The following is a 22428-nucleotide window of genomic DNA, read 5'->3' on the forward strand; positions in this document are numbered from 1 at the left end:
GCTTCTTTAGGACTATGGATTTTAGTATATTTATCCTATCTTAGATCTCTAATATCTGCTTATAAATGAGTATATTCCATGTGTGTCTTTCTGCTTCTGGGTTACCTGTTTCAGGATGATCTTTTCTAGTTCCATCCATTTGTCTGAAATTTTCATGATTTCCTTGTGTTTTATTGCTAAGTAGTATACATACAATGGAAAAAAGATAGCATCTTCAACAAATGGTGCTGGTCTAATTGGATGTCTACATGTAGAAAAATGCAAATAGATCTCTGTTTATCACCCTGCATAAAATTAAAGCTCAAGTGGATCAAAGACCTCAACATAAAACCCAATGCACTAAACCTGTTAGAAGAAAAAGTGGGGAAGAGGCTTGAACTCATTGACACAGGAGACAACTTACTAAACAGAACACCAACAGCACAGGCTCTAAGATCAACAATAATGGGACCTCATGAAACTGAAAAGCTTTTGTAAAGCAAAGGACACTGAACAACACAATAGCCTACAGTCTAGGAAAGGATCTTCACCAACCCTATATCTGACAGAGGACTAATATCCAGTATATATAAAGAACTCAAGAAATTAAATAAACCAAGTAATCAACAAACCAAGTAATCCAATTAAAAAAAATGGGTGCAGAGTTAAACTGAAAATTCTCAATAGAGAAACACTGAATGGCAGAGAAACAAAGAAATGTTCAACATCCTTAGTTGTCAGGGAAATGCAAATCAAAACAACTCTGAGATTTCCCCTAACACCCATCAAAATGGCTAAGATCAAAAACTCAACACATTCTGGAGAGGATGTGGAGAAAGAGGAACCCTCCTCCAGTTCTGGTGGGAATGTAAACTTGTACAACCACTTTGGAAATCAATCTGGTGCTTTCTCAGATAATTAGGAATAGTGCTTCCTCAAGATCCAGCCATACCACTCCTAGGCATATATCCAAAAGATGCTCAACTATACAAAAGTATATTTACTCAACTATGTTCATAGCAGCTTTATTTATAACAGCCAGAATCTGGAAACTGCCTAGATGTCCCTCAACAGAGGAATGGATACAAAAACTGTGGTACATTTGCACAGTGGAAAAATATGTAACCTAACTGTGTAACCTAACTGTGATAGTTTGAATGAGACTGGTCCCCATAAGCTCATGTGATTGAATACTTGATCCCCTTTTGCTGGAACTGTTTGGGAGGGTTAGGAGGTACGGCCTTGTTGGAGAAGGTTTGTCACTGAGGGTAGGCTTCAAGGTTTCCCAAACCTCCAGCTATCCCCAGTGTACTTTCTCACTCTCTTCTGTTTACAGATCAGGATGTTATCACTCAGATGTTCCTGCCACCATGCTCTGCTCCATCATCATGGACTCTAACCTGCTGAAAATATAAGCTCTACTAAACACTTTCTTTTCTAAGTTGGCTTGGTCAAGATGTTTTACCACAGCAGTAGAAAAGTATCTAAGATACTAAACAAACTTTCAGAGAAGTTTAGTTAAAACGTAAAAATTTTCACTGCAACATAGACTGGTAGTTTAATTTCTATTTTAATAATGACTATTCTATCGTTTTAGTGAACTTATCCATGGATGGGTTCATAATTCAATGTTATCTTTATCAGAAAGTAGTATAGACCTTAGGAAGGAGGACTTACATAGATGAAGGAGGTCACTGGGGCCCTTTGGAGGTTAGATTGTACCCTACATACTACTGTCTTATTCGGATTTCTTTGTGCCATTCAGGAGGTGAGAAACTTTACTCAACTACATGCTCCCTGCCATGATATTTCCCCTCTCTACAACCCCCAGTGAGCAAACTAGAAAGCCTTTATCATTTTACCCATTTAATCACAGAAATGAAAAGCAAACACGAACATGCCCATCTTCTTTGTAGATCACATTTGCTGCAAACAATACATATTTCTATGTGTTGAAAATATAAAATTAAGTTGAATGGATAATGGCAGTTTAACCTGAAGTATACAGATGGAGAAAGGATGGACTAACATGAAAATTAGGCAAACTGAACTTTATGAAGAAATATCACATCATACCATGAAAATGTCAGTTTGATTATATATCTCCTACAAAGTATAACATAAGGAGGTCTTCATACTATTTGTAAAGAATATGACATAATCAGCTAAGTTTCTGTATTACTGAGCTTTCTTTCAATATAAGACTATGTGAGATATACAACTTATAAAGGCCAAAGAATTATTATTGGCTCATGGTATGTCTATGATCAGGTAGACCTATTACTTTTAAGGTAATAAGCCTCTGGTAGTAATGGTGGGAGAGCATAGGAAGGCAGCAACACTTTGTTGGCCCATAGTAAAGGAAAAAGAAGACATCATTCCCAGTGATCTAAAGATTTCCCTTTAAGTTCTACTTTAACTGCCCCACCACTTCCTAATAGCTCTGCTTTGGCAACCAATTCTTTAACACATGGTCCTCTGAGCAGCAAACTGTAGAAGCTTACAGCCAGCCAATGCCAGCCTGATTAAATTCTAATAAATATGTTAACTTATTCCTCCATCTATTAAAAAATCTATTGGTTATTTTTTAATAAATGGGATAATGAGTCAAGGAACTTATTAAAAGCAAAATTTAATAATTAAGGTGATGGGTTTTGTATTGGGAGTCTATTGTTGCTAGGTATTATGCTTAAAATGCAATTACATAATTTGAATGATCTTGGAAATATAAACAATGGTATAAAATAAACAAAATAAATGAGCTCCAGATATAGAGAAATGACTGCCTGGAGTTTATTCCTCATCTCTTATATACACACACAGACTAAGAGACTACCAAAGCAATGCTACGTCCTTCACTAAAGTGTTAAGTGTTTCCTCCTCAATAACTTTTAGTGCTTACAAAGCTTATACCTGTAGCAAAAATAAAACAGTGATACAAATTGCAGGGCAAAATAAAAGAAGATATCCAATTAAGTACAAGGAAAGATTAAAATATTAAGGTTTGGATCTGATGATTTAATATATAAAGCAAGAAACATGCCCCGTGAAGTTTGAGATTGGAATTATGCTAACAGTCACTGAGATTACACTCTAACCAATAAACTAACAAGGTTAATTTAGCAAACAGATTGCTTTTTATATATCCAGAACTGCACAACATGTCAAGAATGCAAATTAAATTCTAAAATATAAAGAAAATTTGGCTCCTATGCACACAAACTATCAACACAATGAAAATTCTACAAAAACCAGTTAATTGTATTAATAGCAATAGTATTGAAAAGTTTGATATATTTAACAGGATTAATCCTGTGGAAAGACACTAATACCTCAAATTTGGAATTTGCTGATTTCTAATACTTAGAAATATAAGATTGTCTGTAGATTTGAAAGTCCACCCTTCCAGTATTGCAATGCCAGAGTAAAACAAACACAGAATGTATTCTCCCAGAGCATTGTGCATTAGTATTCTTCCCATTACTATGATGAGTCTGAACACAAACTATAAGGAGAGAAACTTTACTGTGGCTCGTGCTTTCAAAGGTTTCATTATCCAGTTGCTTGGCCCTGCTAATTTATGGGCCAATGTACTGTAGAAACCCTTCACTGTAGAAAATTTGCAAAGAAACTTGCTCACTATAGGAAGGCCAGGAAGCAAAAGGAAAGAAATCAAGGGACCGAGGGACCAATATACCCTTCAAGGACATGCCCCTAACTTTCTTCATCTTCCAACTATCCTCCAACCCCAAAGATTTTATTTTCTCCCAACAGCCTCAGCAATGATGGACCAAGGTTTCAAGGATAATGTTTTTGAAGACATGTATGAACCAAACCATAGCATGTAAGGTTTAGTAAACAGTGACGTTTAGGACACATGCTGTTCACTCTTGGGAAGTAGGGCATTACAGTCAGAGTTCAGAACAGTCATCTGGAGGACGCACTCAACCAGTGGAAGAAAAGAGATATCAAGAAGATAAAACATCAGATGTGCGCAGCACAAAATTAGTGTGGAGAATGGTAAGAACTTTGAAGAATATTCCCAGAAAAACAAAGGTGAGGGTGAGAAGAGCAAAACAGGAGGCTCGGTGCAAGAGAAATGCTCACCTCAACTAATCTCATTCTAGAGATCATCTCGACAGTTGCTGAAATCGAGAGTGTTTGAAAGGCGGCCAATAGCATGCACATAAAGATGTCTTCAAGGTCTAGTCATGGGTAATATTTCCTAGCATTTCTTTTCCTCTTTCGGACACCTAGAAAGCTGGTTATACAAAGTCCATATGGCTTAGTTGTAAATCATTACAGAAAATTAAAATCTCATCATTTTGTGACCTTTAAAATGTTATTCATATTTGTAAAACTCAGAAATTGAAAACTACTTTTTCAAAAAATGGTTATACTAGATATCTCGTTCTTCTTCCTGATTTCTGTGATCACGTCATTTCTAAACCCACCTTTATTGTAAAAACTTCTAACCCACCTTTATAAATGCTGTCTTTCCATCCAAGTACTAACCAGGCCCAACCTTGCTTAGCCTCCAAGATCAGATGACATCAGTAATGTTTGGGGTGGTATGGCTGTAGACTAAGTGAAGTCTTAATTCCTTACAAATATATTTTCCAATTTCTCCTGTCAAACCTCTGGCTTCTATTTTACATTTTGGCTATTGACATTTAACTCCAATGCATCATGTTATAGAAATTGTGATTAGGAAAATGACCTAAAATATGTACAAAAAGGATATGAACAAAAATTTGTTTGAAGGATAAATCTGAGTAAATGCACTTCTAATAAACAAGAGAAACACTAGTTGGTTTCTATCATTCACCAAATTTTGAAGAAAGGCTTCCTGTTTCTGAAGTCAGTGATCTGATGGAAGTCAGTCCCAGATGGTATCTAACCCCAGCAGTTTATAATCAAGCATAAGCATAGGAATTGCAGTTTGGAGGACACCTGATATGATGATGTGTTAAGCATTTTCTGGTTAAGTTTCCATCTTAGATTTGGTGCTGATAGAGAACACACACATGCATACACACACACACATACACACACACACATACACACAGAGAGAAGAAGCAGAGACAGTCAAAGAGAATTTCACTACATTGGAAATCAATTGTCTAAATAGAAAAGGAAGGAAGAAAGAAAGAACAAAAGAAACAAACAAAGAACAAAAGAAACAAACAAAGAAAGAAAGAACAAAAGAAACAAAGGAAGAAAGACCCGAAAGAAAGAGAAAATGAGTGGATAAAAGAGAAAGAAAGCATAAAGCCAAAAACAGGATATAATGCTACTCTAAGAGGTGGCAGAATTTTAGAAGGAGACTTTATAAAAAACATGACAAGGAAGAAGAATGGAAGTGATGAATTTTGAATATAAAGCAGTGCCAGATTATAAAAGTATCAAACATTAGTTCAAATGCAACAAACACACATGAAAACATTTCCAACATCCAGCCCATATGCATTTTACAAAGAACTTTTCAGCTGTGGAATGAGTCTGGCATGTGTGTTAACCTTGCTTGCTAACCTGTTTGAATGTAGAATCACCCAGGAAGTTGGTGAGGCACTTGTCGGGGTATATTTATGAGGGCATTTCCAGAGAGGATTGATTGACTACATTCCCCCGAATGTGGGCTGTGCCGCCAAGCCATGTGTGTGGATGTCTGCTCGGCATCAAAGGGGGAAAAATGAAGAGCCAGCAGGTTGCCACCATTTCTCCTCTCTCTGCTTCCTCCCTGAAATAAATGAACTGCTCCACTCCACCTTGCCCTCCCTAACCTAAAAGAGCAAAGCCTCTGAAATCATTGAACCAAATCAATCCCTCCTTCATAAAGTTCTCTACGTCAGGTTTCTTTGTCAACAGTGACAAGAAGCCCAACGGTTACCACTGGGTTACAGGACAATTTTGGAGACGATACACACTGCCGAACTAACCTGAGTAAAAAACAGTTGCTGAATCTGAGAACAGAGATAAGTCATCGGAAGTCAAATTCCACCACATAGTTTAAAAATGATCAGCTTCTCACTGGCTGGGCCTACTGGACAAGCGTCTCTTCTAAAAGCAACTTGACAAAACGGAGATTGCACAAATTTGGCTCCCTGTGTAGAGCTGTTTTGCAATGTCCACACAATGAGACTATCATCTGCAGAATGACTTTGAATCATGCTTGTTTTTAAAAATATCTGAAATGAACAGCAGATGTTAAACAGATAAGGAAGGCAAACAACAAAGAAATAAAACCAGCTGCCCAGCTTGACCGTTTACTCCTGATTACAGCACACGCAGTTCAGTGGACGATAGTATGGAGGTTGGGGAGTTTATGCCATGGTACTGATATGCAGGAGAAGTTTGAACCTTTAATTGGAAATGATTTCCATCTTAATAGAATCAGAAATGCATTGTCTTTAGAGTGGGAGCAATGTGTCATGTCTACTTTCTTTCAATATAAACCTCCCATGGAACTGAAAATAACCAATAAATGAAAAATAAGGAGAGCCTCAAATTCAAGACTTATTATTTTCACCAGACCTATTGATTCGCATGCTGTTGCATTCCTATGTGCATGTACTGTAAGCGTGTATATGTGCATTATAAATGTATATGTGCATGTGTGTGAATACATAGGTAGGTACACATGCTTATACATAGATATGTGTGTGGTTACATATACCCATGGGTTAGCATGCAGATGAGGGAGATCAACATCACTTTCAAACGTAGTTTTTGAGACAGGGTCTTTCACTGATCCTACAGCTTACCTCATTATTGGCTAGACAGTAAACCAGCCCCTCAGGACTGAGGGGACACACATTCACCATTGCTTTTACATGGATGCTATTATCTAAACTCTGCTCCCACGCTATTCTCTGCATCACTCCCCAGCCCTGAGAAGTTTTTCCTGTGATGAGCAGACATTTTCATTGGTGTCTCTGCATTGTACACAACACTGTGCTCATTGTGCTTTGTGAGCAATATGAGCACACACACCCACACCCACACAGTCGTCTTCTCTTATTTTTCTCTTCTTCCTCCTCTTATTAAGTCCCTTCGTCCTCTAGACAGCTTCACTTTAACTTTCATGTCATATCTCCAAACACTTTTGTGTATCTGTATAAAATCTAGGATCTACAAATTAGACAATAAACATGATAACTGCCTTTCTGACCTCGCGTTAACTTGTCTAAAACAGTAATCTCCAATAAGATATAGGAAGCTGCTCTATGGAACTCCGTATGAGTCCAGAGACAGATTTTTTCCCAAAGGGCACAGAAAAATACGTCATCATTTCCACCTCCCATTTGCCTGGAGGTCACTCTCCTTTGGATAGTTCCTGAGTCAGAGGGACATGCCTTTCCTTGACTGCGATGTGCATCTGAGCCAACTTGTGGTTCCCCCTGTATTTCCTAAGAACCAGTTGGGAACTATGCTGAGTTTGATGACATTATCAGGAAAGAGCACCAGTCTTTCACTTTGGGACATCTTACAAGATAAAATGGTCATTGTCAATTGGTCACTATTAACAATTTTCTATCATTTGTTGCAGAACTTGTTCTGTCTGTTAGATCTGGTAGGAAGGAAAATGCATAGTCTCCCAGTTATTTAAAGCCTGAACTTGGGGCTGGAGCGATGGCTCAGCGGTTAAGAGTGGTGTCTGCTCTTCCAAAGGACCAGGGTTCAATTCCCAGCACCCACAGCAGTTCACAACTGTTTGTGATGCCAATTTCAAGGAATCCAACACCATCACACCAAATGTACATAAAATAAAAATTAAATAAATTATGAAAAAATGAAAAAGTCATTAAAAAAGTTTAAAAAAAAAGCTTGAACTTTAAAAAAAATGACCCCAGATTTAATATGATCCAATCAAAATTCCAAGAGTTTTTATTTGGCAAAACTTAAAATGCAGATATCACATATTGTGAATGGGTACAAAAAAAAAAAAAAAGACCACCAACAACAAAACAAAGAGCCTGTGAACATAGCCAAAACATCTGAAGAACAAGAAGAAAGGCTTGCCCCATCAGATACAAAGACTTATTCTAAAGCTATAATAATTAAGTGTCTGATATCAGCTCAGTGATAATTAGGAGTTCCCTCCCTTTATCTTTGAAGCTTATTAACTCAGGAGGGATTACCCCAGGAATTTTTTTTCTTTTTTTATAGCAGAGTATTCACAGGCCCGGGAATCTGGGAGGGCTAGATCTACATGATAGAAGTAGCTCCTGCCTGTGGCAGGAAGAGATACAAGCAAGGACATACAGACCACTCTACACATAACAGGACTAATCATCTAGCCATGAACAATTACATAAATCTATAAGGAGAGAATTAGCACTAACTATCACAAGCAATTTCTAAAAAAAAAAAAGTTAGATAGCGTTTATTACCCAACTCAGCCTCAGCCAAAATGGTTTCATAAAATAACCACCAAAACTTACCATATGCATAAATATGGCCACAATATTTTGATATGAAAAATATGTTTCCTAATATAACATAGACCATGATAAGCCTTCATATGTTTTTATCTGAATAAAAGATATCATGAAGTCTATGTAATTAAAAACATATACAAATATACATTCTGAAAGAAATATTTTATAATGATAAACTGTGATCTGAAAACAAAAATATTAGTCAGTAAGAATACTTTGAAAGAAAATAAGGCACATTTCAGTTTTATAAGCCAACGTTATTTTCACAGATTATAATGAGTTTACAAAACACTGATAATATATTCTTTAATCTTGTGGGTGTGATAAAAACTCTTTAGTGTTCTTTCCTACTCCTGCTCCAAAAAAGAGTCAAAGACCAAACTACAAAGATCAGTGACAAGTCCCTTAATACAATTTTTAATTTCTGGAATTATTGAGTTAAAATGCTATATTATAAAATAAATCAGAAGTGCACTATCTCACAACATAAGTAGTAAATAGGCAGAATTTAAAAGCAAAAAATTAAAAGGCAGAATTCTTAAAATAATTAAATTAAAATAATTTAGCATGCATTGGCTCATATTAATAAGACATAAGCCAGCAATAATAAAGGGGGTTAAAATTATTTTAATCAAAAGGTTAGTATTAGTTTTTTTTTAATCAAGAACCCATATGTACTAAGAATATGATTCACTATACCACAAAGCCATTTCACAGATACTCGCTATGACTGCTCTGTTGTGTAGATTATATTCATGTGATCTATATGGAGACATTTTTCAGTTTATTGAATGAAAGAGCAAAAATGGAGAAGGAACATTCGAAAGAAGGCCCCTGAAAATCGGGCTTGTGTCCAGCAACGGTTGCAAGAAGGTTAAGAGGTCAAACAAACAAAAGCACATATTAAATAAATAACTACTTTTTACTGGGATGATGGCAGTTCCAACCATGGAGGGTGGGACTGGAAGTAGGGGGGATGAGGCAAAGATGCACAAAAGATTCAGCATGAGCTTCACCCACAATTCACCTAAAAGACTGTCATATACAAAAACATCATGACTGGAAATTTCGTATTAAAAAACACCACAAATTCTCACTACCTTCTGTCTACTTTAGAAGAAATATTTTATTCAAATCATAGTTTTGAACACAGAAAGTTCTTGTTTGGGCACTTCTACAAACAGAAACACCCCACTCTTGCTCCAAAATTGTCACTGCATGTTGAATGCATGACATTCCAACTAAAGAATGTTCTGTCCTAACCTAAACAAACCAAACACCATATTCACGAAACTAACTCAGGTTACTTTAGGTGTTTCCTATCACATAATATGCAGAAATTTCACCTTCAAATATCCAGGTTTTATTCTATTTATCCACAAAGCAAATTCTTAGTATTATCTGTACATGCTATAATCTACTTATATGATAAATCTTTGATCTATGTAGATTTTAAGAAAAAATTCAATTAATGAGTTAGAAATTTAGATGGGGAAAGAAAGTTAGTAATAAGATTTTTTTAAACTTTTATGAAAGTCTGTGTCCCTGCTTTTGCTATCTTTTCTTGGTAAGTTTAAGGGATACTTGCTATCATAAGAAACACGTAAATGGTGACAAAAGCCCATTTTAATTTAGGGGGTGCAGGAGAGCTATTGGAACTAGGTCTGCTTGGCTACCCACTGGAGGAAGAAGTAAAACCTGGATTTTAACTATACTTAGAACACCCTTTACTAATTTCAAACAAGCCTTCAGATTCTGTTTAAATGCACAAATCTGGATAATCATTCCAAATCATATTGTCTTTTTTCATTTAAAGGGTGAGGGATAGAAAAAAAAAAAACCTGAAGAACAAATGGAAAATGACTTCCCTGTCTGTCTAGAAACGGGAAGTGGTATATTCTACACATGCATCTTTTCTCTGTTAGTTTGGCCTGGCAATACATGACACTATATGTGGCGGAAAAGCATCCCAATGAAAGCACCCTAGTATTCCCTAGTGGTGTTGCCAGTGGATTAAAATATTTGTAAGGGGGGGGTGGTCAGAGTGAAGACTTTCCAGAATGGAATGCTCTAGAGATAATTAAACTGGGGGGGGGAGGGTCCATTCAGAACAAAAGGAAAGTTTGGAATTCATCAGATTAAGGCTAAGCTGAAAAGCAGCTTACTAATGCGCAACTGAGAGTTCTGTGGAAATTTGATAAGATTCACTTCTTTCTGAATTCCCAAACAAATACAAGATCCTATTTTAGGTGAGACTAGATGTCTTGATCCATTTTCTGTTTCTGTAACAGAATACACTGGCTAATTTACAAAAACAAAAAAAGTTCAATTCACTTATTGTTCTAGAGACATGAAAATGCAGTATAAGCACAAGCATGTTGCTTTGGGAGAATCTGTCTTGCAGGGCCACGGCATAGAGGAGATACAGAAAACTAAAAGGAAAAGGAAAACACTCAGGAACCACCCTTAAACATCCTGTTCTTTAGCTAATCCTGCCCTCGAAACCTGCCCCAATCTTTAGAACAGCCTGTGTGCTTTTAAAAGACCTACTGTTTTTCAATACTGTTTTTGGGAACCAGTTTTCAAAGTGCAGTTTGGCAGGAACCAACCACAAGAACAAAGACAAGGGGGAGATGAGTTTGTGGACACAAAGTGCAGATGAGGAGCCTATTCACCTGTTGATAGGGGAACATCAATTGTACTTTGAACTCTCCCAGGAGCCCCACACTTGAGAGCTAAGTTGGGCTGAGGATTTAGCCCAGTGGCAAGAGCACTAGCCTAGAATGTCTAAGTGCCTGGGTTTGATCCCCAGCACCACAAAGAGCCAAGAAGTAACAAGTCATTCATGTAGACCAGTGGTTCTCAACCGACCTAAAGCGTTGACCCTTTAATTCAGTCCCTCATGGCATGGTGACACGCTCCCCACCATAAAAATTTTGTGTTTCTACTTTATAAATATAATTTTGCTACTACTATGAATCATCATGTAAACATCTGTGGTTTCCCATGGTCTTAGGCCAACCCGTGAAAAGGTCATTGAACCCCTAAAGGGGTTGCCTTTAACCTCCCCCAGGCCTGAGAACCTCTGATCTAGAAGGTACAGGCAAGTAAGTGTCAAAGAAGTTCCATTAAGCATCATTGTGCCAGGTACTGCTTGCATTTGCCTTTAATCCCAGCACTGGGGAGGCGGAGGCCAGAGGATCTGTAAGTTGGAGGCCCGCCTGGTCTACAAAGTGAGCACTAGGACGGCCAGGCCTGCACAGAGAAAGCCTTTCTGGAAAAGCCAATCAACCAAATAAACAAAAGAGTGACTGAAGTGCAGGATCCCTCTAATATTTGTACAGAGGCTGGGAAGAAGTATCATCAGTAGATTACCTGCCTAGTAAGGCTCTCAAGCCATGTTTTAGATGTTTTCTCCAAAGCCTCTGTGTCAATGCATGAGGCCTTAGCACAGCCCAGTTAAAAAGCAGTTTTCCAAATAACCAAAGCTATCTATCTCCACTGAAATACATTTCTAATCTCCACTAAAAATGTAACAATGTGATTTTACACATTTCTGTGCAGGTATGTTTGTGTATATGTATTCATGAGTATATACAGTTACGTCTACATGAGCTGTACTTTAAGATAGTAAGTTAGGACTATGACTGGATGCGCAAAGAACCCAGCAGTACAGGAAAATGAGTAAACTTCTTTAAAGGTTTAAGAGTTCATAAGAAGGGTTAAGGAAGCTGGGAGTGGTGGCTCACACTAATCTTAGCACTCAGTAGGTAGAGGCAGGCAGATCCCTGAGTTGAAGGTCAGCGTAGTCTACAGAGTGAGTTCCAGGACAGGCAAGGCTAAAAGTTTGTCTCAATGGACAAACAAGCTAAAAGAAAGAAAGAAAACAAAATAGAAGGGTTAAGGCAAGTAGCCATCTGCCAGAGCATGGGGACACTTTGGTAAACCTGCCTAGATCATACACTCTGCTTTTAAATTATTCTATTAAGCTAATTTTTAATACCCATATGCACCTTATTGATTGAACACGTTTTTAGGAATTACTTAAAAATCTCCCACGGCAATATTCAGGTCAGCAATCTACCCTGAACTTCAGTTTCATACTGTTCCGTTCAGTTCTGCAAGTATGTTATACATGCCTATATGGTACATGCCACAGCTGATTCAGAAATGATAACAATGGACCCTGACTGCAGGGATCCATTGGCCGGTCTAATGGGATATATGATAGAGATTCAGCAGTACAAACAAGGGAGGACACTCACAGATGGCCAAAGTCCTTGAAGGGCTTCAAAGGAAGCAATCAGTCAGTGCACGTGTTTAGATGAAGATAGGATTACTGAGAGCAGAACAAGAGGATGACATGATGCTATGAACATGTGGTCCTCACTCAGGGAACATTTGGTAAGAATTCAAGAATACAAAAGGCGATAGGGTTGGGCAGTGGCTTGGGCCCTAAGGTCATGGTCTTCAGAACAAGTGGAAAACAAACTGAGGTCTTTAAGTCTCAAGATCACAGCTGTAGGTCAGTTCATTCATCTTTAAAAATAGTGCTTCTGCAACAGGAGATAACATTTAGAAAGAAAAAAATGCACATTTTCTACATTTCTACAGGGGCCTATTTGATTCTTGTAGGAAAGACAATTTCTTAATATGTGGACAACTTACGTATGATATGATCGCACTGGTTAAAACTATGTTATTATATAATAGTTCTAGGCTCCCATGCAGACATCCATGAAAGAAAATCCTACCCTAGACCACATTTCTGTGGCATCCTAACTTATGCAAACTCAAGCTACAAAAAATTTTCTCAATTTAATGTTAAGTATTTTATGGAAAGTTATAAGCCATTGTTTTAGAAGGATAATTAACTTGCAGATCTAATAATATGATCCACACTTGCTTTATAACTTATATAGATTATCCGTATATCATAATATTTTATTATAAATAATAGTGCTAACAGAAACTTTAGCCTAGTACATCAGCAGGAATATCGCCAACTAAGTTGGCCAACTCCACTGAAAATGAAGCATAAAAATATCCAAACAGAATAAGAATAGCTAAAATACAAGTAAATGGCAGATTAAACATGAACTACATGTCTCTAGAACACAAAAATATTACAAACATGAATAGAAGAAATTAGTGGTTTTTCTGCCCTCTGGTGGCAATAAAATCAACCACAGTGTTAGAGAAGTAAAAAGCACAGCAAAAGGTCCCTGTTATGACATCAATGTTTTTCCTTCTCCAAAATGCTTGTAATAAAAATCCTGATTGCTGAATGACAACTTTCCACTTTTGGAAATATTTTCTGGATCTTTAATTTTCAGATAAGTCATCTTACAATGGAAAGCAGATTCTTTTTTTCCTCTGTGGCACCCTTTTCCCTGTGTTATATATTCAGTAGGTTTAAAACCACTTAATTCCAAGGTAATTTAATAAAACTTCATATGTAATGCTTTTCGGCTGTTTCATCTTATAGCAAAGTCTCTAAAGAATTGATAAAATATGTAATTCCCCCTCCCAGATCCTGGGAGCACAGTATTTCTAAAAGTTCCCCAGAGACAGTGAATTCGTTTAAAATGCTGGTGTGTTTATCTTATCAATGTAGGCGTGTCATACTCCCCCAAACAAAAGCTCTGCCTGAGCTGGTTGGTCCTAGAGTGCAATGGATTTCATCCTCTGGTTGATGTCTTAGAGCAGCAAACCTAACATGGCTGTTAGTGTGTCCTATCCTCGGTAGCAGGAAAGTGAAATTTTCTGGCCTTTCTATTCTTTATTTTTGCTGTAAATGCATTATTTACTTCCAGTGCCAGAAAAGTTCAAAAAAAAAAAAAAAAACTCAGGGTTTTGGCTCTCACTGTGTGTCTTTCTCCCACCTCTTTTGCAAAATTGCTTTACATATTTACTTACTCTAAATATGCTTATGGGGATGACTATTGCATTTTTTAAAGTGCTGCTTTCTGAAGTGCAAGTATTATTATGTTTTCAACCAATGCAATGTACCAAGAAAATAAACAGAAGTCTGCTGCGCTAGTATAAATTTTAAATAACCAAGAACTTATGTTCATTAATAATAATGATCGTGGGTGATCAGGAACAATCCAAGGAGTCATTTTAATCTCAGCTGTTATCTTGTGGTCCCAAACACACACACACACACACACACACACACACACACACACACACACACCTTCCTAACCTTAAATAGCAGCACCAAGAAAGTATCTGTTTTCGCTGTTAAACTTACACGGGGTAGACACACTATTTGGACTATCCTATGTTTTTCAAGATGGTAAAATTTTATTCAAGGTTTTTGTAAACACTTATCCTCACCTAGAATCCCCAGGTGTCCCTCCCAGCCTTCTTTCTCTGACTCATTGAAGGTTGACAGCTGGGTACATAAGCATACTTTCTGAGGAACCATTTACCACTCTCAAATTAAAGACAGACACACACACACACAGAGCAAAATAGAACAAAAGTGAATGTCCTAAGCAGGAAGTTTTCCTTTCTTTTTCTCTTCAAGTGCTCTTTGCTCTCAGTCCCTCTGGGAGTATACAAGAGTTCACAGATTCCTGCCCTGGTGTTTCACATCCCTGGAGAGTGGTTTCTTTGCTGAAGAGCAAGCCGTGGGGTTGCAGTGAATAGAATGGTCTGGGGACGCAGTTAGCTCAGCCAGTCCCAGCTCACTCTGAGGGCGCTCTTCACTACCACACACCTGGACAGAGAGGCCACTAGGGCAAGGGTGCCGCCAACTGCAAGGCCCTCCCTCTTCCTGGTACAGTGTCAAGGAATCCAGCCCGAAGAACCGCTGGCACATTCCGGCCTGTCTGTGAAGTCGACAGGCAGAGGACAATGGGGCCAGGGCTAGTCCTCAGAGGCAAGCCAGCCCCCATCTTTCCTACCCCTTCTCCATCTCTAAGCCCTGCCGCACCTACTTCCTAACCTCACACCGAGAAAGCTGGTGAGGAGAGTCTGAAGGAGGGAGCCGCACCAAAAGGCATTTTCTATGGGCAGAGGGAGACCTGCCATCCCTAGTTGTCATTACCTGCCCCATCCAACCCTTCCGCGACACACAGGCTCAGTTTCTCAGAGCTCCAAGGAAAGAGGAGCCAGAAGGGAGACAACCTGATAGGATCAAGCTTCAAGGCAAGGTGTCCACCTGAGCTGGCTCTTACCCTGGGGCCTGCTTGCGCCACTTGAGGCAGACAGGACCACCCCCTGGCACCCAGGTGGAGTGCTCAGCCTAGCTTCAGGGAAGTCCTAGTTTCCAGCACCTTCTTGTCAACCCTCTTCCCCTATCTAGGAAACTCCAGTTTCCCAGAAAAACAACTAGGGTAAGTTTCCCAAGGGCAGCTGCATTTTGGTGGGTGTGGGTTGAGAACGGGGATGCCGGGGCGCCGGAAGGATCAGCTGCACACAAAAACAATCGAGAAAACTGCGTCTTACCATTGACTTCACCTCCAGGCTCCCCGCGGGCGAACTGGAACTGGTCAGTTAAAAAGTGACAAAGTAACACAACTCCTGCAGCGGCCAAGTCGGCCCTACAGAACCTCGCCATGCCGCTGCCGCGACCCCCTCCTCTACCCAGCAATCTTTCCTCTCCGCCCTGAGGGTCCGGGGCTCTCCGAGAGGATGGGGCGACGCGGCCGAGCTCTGGGGGTGAGTCCCGGGTGGGATGCCGAGGCCTCCGTCAGTTTCTCGAGGCTTTTGCTCTGGATAGCAGGGAACCGCGACGAGCGAAGGAGGGGCAGCGCAGCCCTCTACGGACTTCGGGGCTCCCTCCGCAACTTGTCACCCCCGCAGCCCTCAGCCGAGACAGAATCACCCAGAGGAAAGGCTACTTGCAGGCAGCGCCACCGGGGCGTCCGCAGACGGCGACTTCCGAGCGCCCGCGACGCGCTCCACTGCGTTCCAAACAGATCTAATTCCACAGCCTACGCCGTGCCAGGTCCAAGAAGGCGCTGACCGTCGGAGGAACTTTCCCAGACTCAGGACTGGCCCGGCGCGCGGTTGGAATTCGCCAGAGAAGGGGCTTAGTGGAGACTCGGGAAACCTCTCTGACAAGTTTTTCTTCTTTGCTTCGCCCAAGGCTGGGCGCGCGTCCTCTCGGGCAGCCGGAGGGATGGGCAGCCCCGGAGAGTGAAGCCGGGGGAGGTCCGGGCTGTGGGATCTGAAGAGAAAGAGGGGTGAAGTGCGCCTTTTAAAGAAAAAGGACAGGGGGAAAGCGAGGCGGCAGCCTGGTGGGAGAGCTCCCGTGGGCTAGGTAGGAGGTGGCTCCGAACACCGGGGAGCGCCAGGAGTTTGGTGGCCAAGGCGCCACTGCGCTCCCCCGCACTCCTGCTCTCCACTTCAGGGAGGGAAGTCGGCTTGCCATTTGCCAGATCCGCCGCGGAACCTCCTCTCTCTTCCTCCGCCCTCCTCCCTCCCCCACTCTCCTCCGGGCTTCTTCCACCTTTCCCCTCCCGAAACTAGCAGCGGGCACCGACCTGTCCAATGGCTGAGCTTTTCGGGGGGTTGCCAGAAAAGTCTCCCACAAACGAAGCCCAGGAAGACTGGCTGGGGGCAGGCAGAGGAGCACTGCGGCCCCACGCTCCCCGGGGGATCGCGAGGACCAGTGCGCGGGGCAGTGGCAGCTCTCGGGGGCACGGACGCCATCGGCTCACCCCCGACCCCCGCGCCCGTGCCCTCTGCAACGAGGCCAAAGACGCCTGCATCCACTAGGCTCCCGGGGCTTCGGGGTGCCAGCCTGCGGGTGGGGTTGGGGGAGATGAGGCCTCAGCGGGCGCCTACTATCTCCTGGGTTCGGCCTGGGCGCTAACGGGTTAATAGCATTTCATCCCTCGCGGAGGGCTGGTCTGGCAACCGTTGGGGTGTAAAAAAAAGAGAAAAAATCAAACCTGAGTAGCTTGCTTTCCTGATACACCCCCCCCCACACACACACACACACACGCACACACATACACACCCCACCCCAACCAAAACCCCTCCTACCCGAGACCCGCGGGCAGAGTGGTGGAAGGTGGCTGAGCGTTGCAGGGTCCTGCAGCCGCCAGCGCCGGTTGCTGGTGTCAAAGGGAGCGCAAGCGAGAGTTTAAAGGAACAGGAGGCCCATTGAATTTCCTACGGGGGCTTTAAAGGGCTTTCATTCGCCAGTTTGTTTTTGTTTTGCCTGTTTGTTTCTCGGCTTGCTGGTCTGCTTCAGCGTTAACCCCTTGCAGCCCTCTCATCACTTCACAAATGGTTAACCACCTTTTAACGAGAGTAAATAGAAAGTAAAGAGACAAGTCGCTGGTGAAAAGTTCATGCCCTCGAGCAGCGCCTGGAGGATTTAGATTTTTTTTTTTTTTTTTCCACACAAGGAGCAAGTTACTTAAACTTTCAGCTTCAAGTCTCCAGGCATAAAATAAGGAGGATTCTATATTGAAGTTCATAGAAGATCTTAGCAATGGAGATTAGCAAAGTGGACTTAACTTTTGTTTAATCATCTCCCAGCTCGAAGAAGCTGTTTCTTGAAGACAAAGGGGGAGCTAAATTAACACATTGGAAGTGTTCTGGGTATTCAGCCTGTTCTGTTTGCCTTTCCACGCTTTGAAGCCTCCACAGATGCTATGGCGAGATCCCTCAACTTGTCACAAAACCTACAGGAAGTGAGCCAGTATAACTGCCAATTTCGATACAGAGAGTGTGCCTGTGCATTTCCCCTGAGAAACATAAACAAACCTGTTTTCCCTAAAATAAGATTCATTCTCCAGTTCGGAACAAAACCTACTTGTGAACCTTTATGCCATGCCTACACCTTTTATTATCCCCAAGATGGCTGACAAATTCCGAGCTTTCTTCAGAGTGGCTTATGTCCCCTTTGCCAGCTACACTTAGAAACTATAATTCTTTTATTTCTGCTTTACCAAGAGTGTTTGAATTCTACCTTACATCTTAATCTGAGGCCCTAGAATCTTTACATTAGGTTTAAAAGTGTAGTCTTCTAACGAAAACTTAATGGGACATTAATTGATGTTGATTTTGCCTCCTGCGCTTTGACCGGCTGACACCCACGAGCTCCACCACTACCACCAAAACCCATGTCAGAAAACCCACGCTCCCTCTGCCCTTTGCACCACTCCAGTTCTCCTAACGTCCACAACTGTAGGCGACCCAGCAAACATCTGAACGAGTTAGGTCCAAAGTCCTCTCCCTACTTCTGCCTTCCTTCCCGGCACTCATCTTCACGGTAGGAAAAATGACACAAAATAAAAACCAGCATATTTCTCCGAGAGAAAACAAGCCTCCATCTCCTCTATCATTTTCATTCCTTTTTTTTTTAATTTTATGGTTTATGCAGATTGGTAATGTGTATTTTTTGTTATTGTTTGCTGTCCTTTGCCATGCTTTGCCCTCTTGATAGCAGCTATAAATATACTTTTGCCAGTGAAAATTGGTTGCTACAAACTGAAAGTGAAACAAACGGCCATTTAGAGGTATTTTGGTCAATTTGTATCCGTCTCTATCAGAGGTGCTATTTAATTACAATGCTCTAACCCTATCTGAACCTTGTCTTTGCAAGCTTGCACTTGTCTATGACACTTCCAGGAGGTCTGTGACAGGTTTGAGCCTGTTGTTATGAGAGCAGCCATGAAGTCTTCTGAGCATGGAATTACTTGAGCCGTTGAACCTATAATACAATCAAAGATGTTACTCAGCTTAGTTCTCCCTTAACCAACAGCTATAGAAGAATCTCGAAATGAATAAAAGACTGGCATCTTTGTTGACAAACTGCCCAGAACTAAATCACAAGGGAGACCATTGTAATATATCTAGGCTGGGGTACTTTACCTTGACATTGTAGCAATATCAAATAAAGAAAATATATGTCACACAAAATGATCAGAGAGAAGTGGAAAGAGCTGAGTACGGGTAAAAATCTGGCTAACTAAAGGTGATATGCTGTGTGTCCTCACTTTTTGTGTCTTCCTTGTATGTTTCACTGCCATAAAAGTATGAGTTTCACTTTTATGGTGACAAACAAGAAAGTTTGTAGGAAAGATTTCATCTTCTCCAGACATGAGGTAGGCGTCATAATACTGGAGTCTGTTTCTCCTAATTAAAAGTATATGGAAGATGTGGCCATCTCTCTTACCCACTGGATTACTTTAAACTAATCTCCCAAGACACAAGTGAACTAGAAAGTGCAAATGTGTAGTCCTGTGTTTGTTCAAGGCTTAGACCTAGAATTTACAGGACACTGTCTCCTTGAAGATGATATATCAAAATCATTATTAACCACACACAACTTTGAATACGAGCAAACTGAAGATATCATCTCTCCAGATTTCAAATTTTTGGAAATACCTCATGTCCATTAAGCTTCAAGGATTCTTGTTTTAAAGAAAGGAATCATACGATAAAAGGGGGAGTTAATATGCTCAGGAAAGGACAGGAGCTCCACAAGGACAAAATATATCAGGGCACTGAGGTCCTCTATGAGACTGTATCTCCAACCAAGAACCAGGTATGGATATAACCTAGAACCCCTGCTTGGATGTAGCCCATGGTAGTTCAGTATCCAAGTGGATTTCCCTAGTAAGGGGAACAGGAACTATTTCTGGTATGATCTCAATGACTGGTTCCTTTGCCTCCCCCCACCACCCCAAGGGAGGAAAAGCCTTGCTAGGCCACAGAGGAGGACAATGCAACCAGTCCTGATGAGACCTGATAAACTAGGGTCAGATGGAGGAAGAGGAGGACTGCCCCTAGCAGTGGACTTGGAAAGGGACAGGGAAGAGATGAGGGAGGAAGGGTGGGATTGGGAAGGATTGAGGGAGGGGGCTACGACTGGGATACAAAGTAAATAACCTGTGATCAATATAAAAAAATAAAAATTAATAAAAAAAGAAAGGTTTCCTTGTAGCTGGCCATGAATACCATATGCAGCTGAGGACAGCCTTGAACTTCTGATCCCACTGCTTCTGTCTTCAGAGTACTGGTACTTTAGTCTCATGTGTTTGTATAAATCAAGTTCAGAACTTTATCAACTAACCTGCATCCCTAGTGCTGTAACCTTCAAACTCACACACTCAGCTCAAACTACTCAAACTCAGTAGGGATACTTTCAGTCAGCAATCTCATTCTTTCCCAATTCCAACATTTTTTTCTTAAGAGCTGTCTTAGTAGGAACTTGGCTGACAGAATGCCTAATAAAACACCATACACATATGGATTAAAAACAAAACAAAACCTGGGATGTAACGTGCGATAAGAAGAATCTGCTTTTACTTCATTCCCAGGAAATAATTTGTGTCCATTTACCATTATTTGTTGAAATGTTCTATAATTGCCATGTGACAAAGGGACACAGCAAGCAGATTTTTATGAAGTTGTAGGCTATGACCTCTTCTGAGGTCAACAGCATTTCCTCTTCCTCCTCACCTAATAGGGGCAATTTTTTGACCTCTGCTCTGCAATTACAAGACTCATTTGTTCATCTTGGCTGACCTGCTCTCAAAACCAACTTGACTTTTATTGTACTGTTGGTGGTTGGTATTTCAGCTTTTTTTTTTTTTATTAATACCTTTAAGCAGTAAATTTTATGAATGGAGCATTTTAAATTCAGCAACCATTAAAGATTTTACCTAGAAGAAGAAGCATACTCTTTGTTGATAGGACATTTAACATACAAGGATACTCACTGCCTGCTGAACCTTCTATAATTGTTACCTTAACTATTTAGATGAAATTAACAACATGATTCTATCTGACACAGTTTTGTAAAAAAATATGTCAACATAACATAGATTTACAGCTCTTTGAATCTTAAAAACCTAAAGAGTGTTAGGCCAATAAATAGCAGTACAGAAAATGAGCCACCTACATAGCAAAAGGGCAATGAACAAAATGGAACAGTTCACTGTTTAAAAGCATAGGGTGAGAAACAGTGCAAAATGGAAGCATGTACCTTATTTTTAAATTATTAGAATCGAGGATGAATTAGTGATTGCATTTTTGGAAAAAAAGACCCAAGTGCTTGGCAAACACTTAGTGAATTATAAAATGAAATATCTTTGTTAATGACTTATGCACAGTGCATTAGTAACAACACAGGGAAAGGGACCAACATGTCCACTGTTGATTTAATTACTTGGAGTTTTCTGAATTAATTACAGATATCTGCAATACTGGAAACTTGTTACTTGAGTGTCAACCTCAGGGGAAGACACGCTTCTACGGGAACCCTAATGGAGGCCTCAACTGTCAGCACATGTTACAAGGTTTTTTGCACTTGCTATTGTGCCCTGAGTCTCAGACGCACAGCTTCTGCCAGAACTCAGCCCGTGGCTTAACCTCTATTTCTTCTCTCATCTTGATTTCATTTGTTTCTACTTTTCTTCTTACTGTCATAGCTATGAATTTTTAAGGGCCAATTCCCACAGCTTAAGGGTTATTCTTTTACAGTACACAACTCAGTAGGTTTTAATTTATTCCAAGGTGTTAGAACAAAACTATCATCTATTTCCAGATGGTTTTCATCATCCAGTGCCCATTAATAGTCATTCGCATTCTCCTCCCCCCACCACAGCCCTAGAGAACACTAATCTACTGTCTCTATGGATTTGTGCACAGATGTCTGGGGACACTTTTGGGAACAGAATCATCTATGAAGTTTTGTATGTGAATTCATCCACTTAGCATAATGCTTTCATGGTCCAGCCACGTGTGGCATGCATGCATCCAAACTTTATTTCTTTGTATTTCGAAATAGTATTTTATGGAATGGAAACTGGATAATATTTACATACATCAGTTAATTGGATTACAGTTTTCACAATCACCCAATTTGTATTGGTTTAGTATAGCTATTTTGTATTTAACTTTGTGAGCAAATAATCAACCATTTTCCAAAGCAGTAACAACTTTTTGCACTATGAATTACATAGAAAAACTCTAAGTGTCTTTGTTACAGCCGATTTATTTATTTATTATTGCTTATGTGTGCACGATGCCT

General features: G+C 40.4%; 1 protein-coding gene across 1 annotated transcript in view; it reads right to left on the minus strand.

The window, feature by feature from the left end:
• Nucleotides 1-16767, minus strand: part of Plxdc2 (plexin domain containing 2) — a 436538-nt gene extending 419771 nt beyond the window's left edge. The window contains exon 1 of the mRNA XM_055593812.1: nt 15879-16767. Within this exon, the coding sequence (XP_055449787.1) occupies nt 15879-15990 (112 nt within the window). The 5' untranslated portion in view covers nt 15991-16767. The remainder of the gene's footprint in view (nt 1-15878) is intronic.
• Between the last annotated feature and the right edge of the window lie 5661 nt (nt 16768-22428).

Source organism: Psammomys obesus, unplaced genomic scaffold (genome assembly GCF_907164565.1).
Source record: "Psammomys obesus unplaced genomic scaffold, mPsaObe1.curated_primary_1811, whole genome shotgun sequence".
Lineage (NCBI taxonomy): Eukaryota > Metazoa > Chordata > Mammalia > Rodentia > Muridae > Psammomys > Psammomys obesus.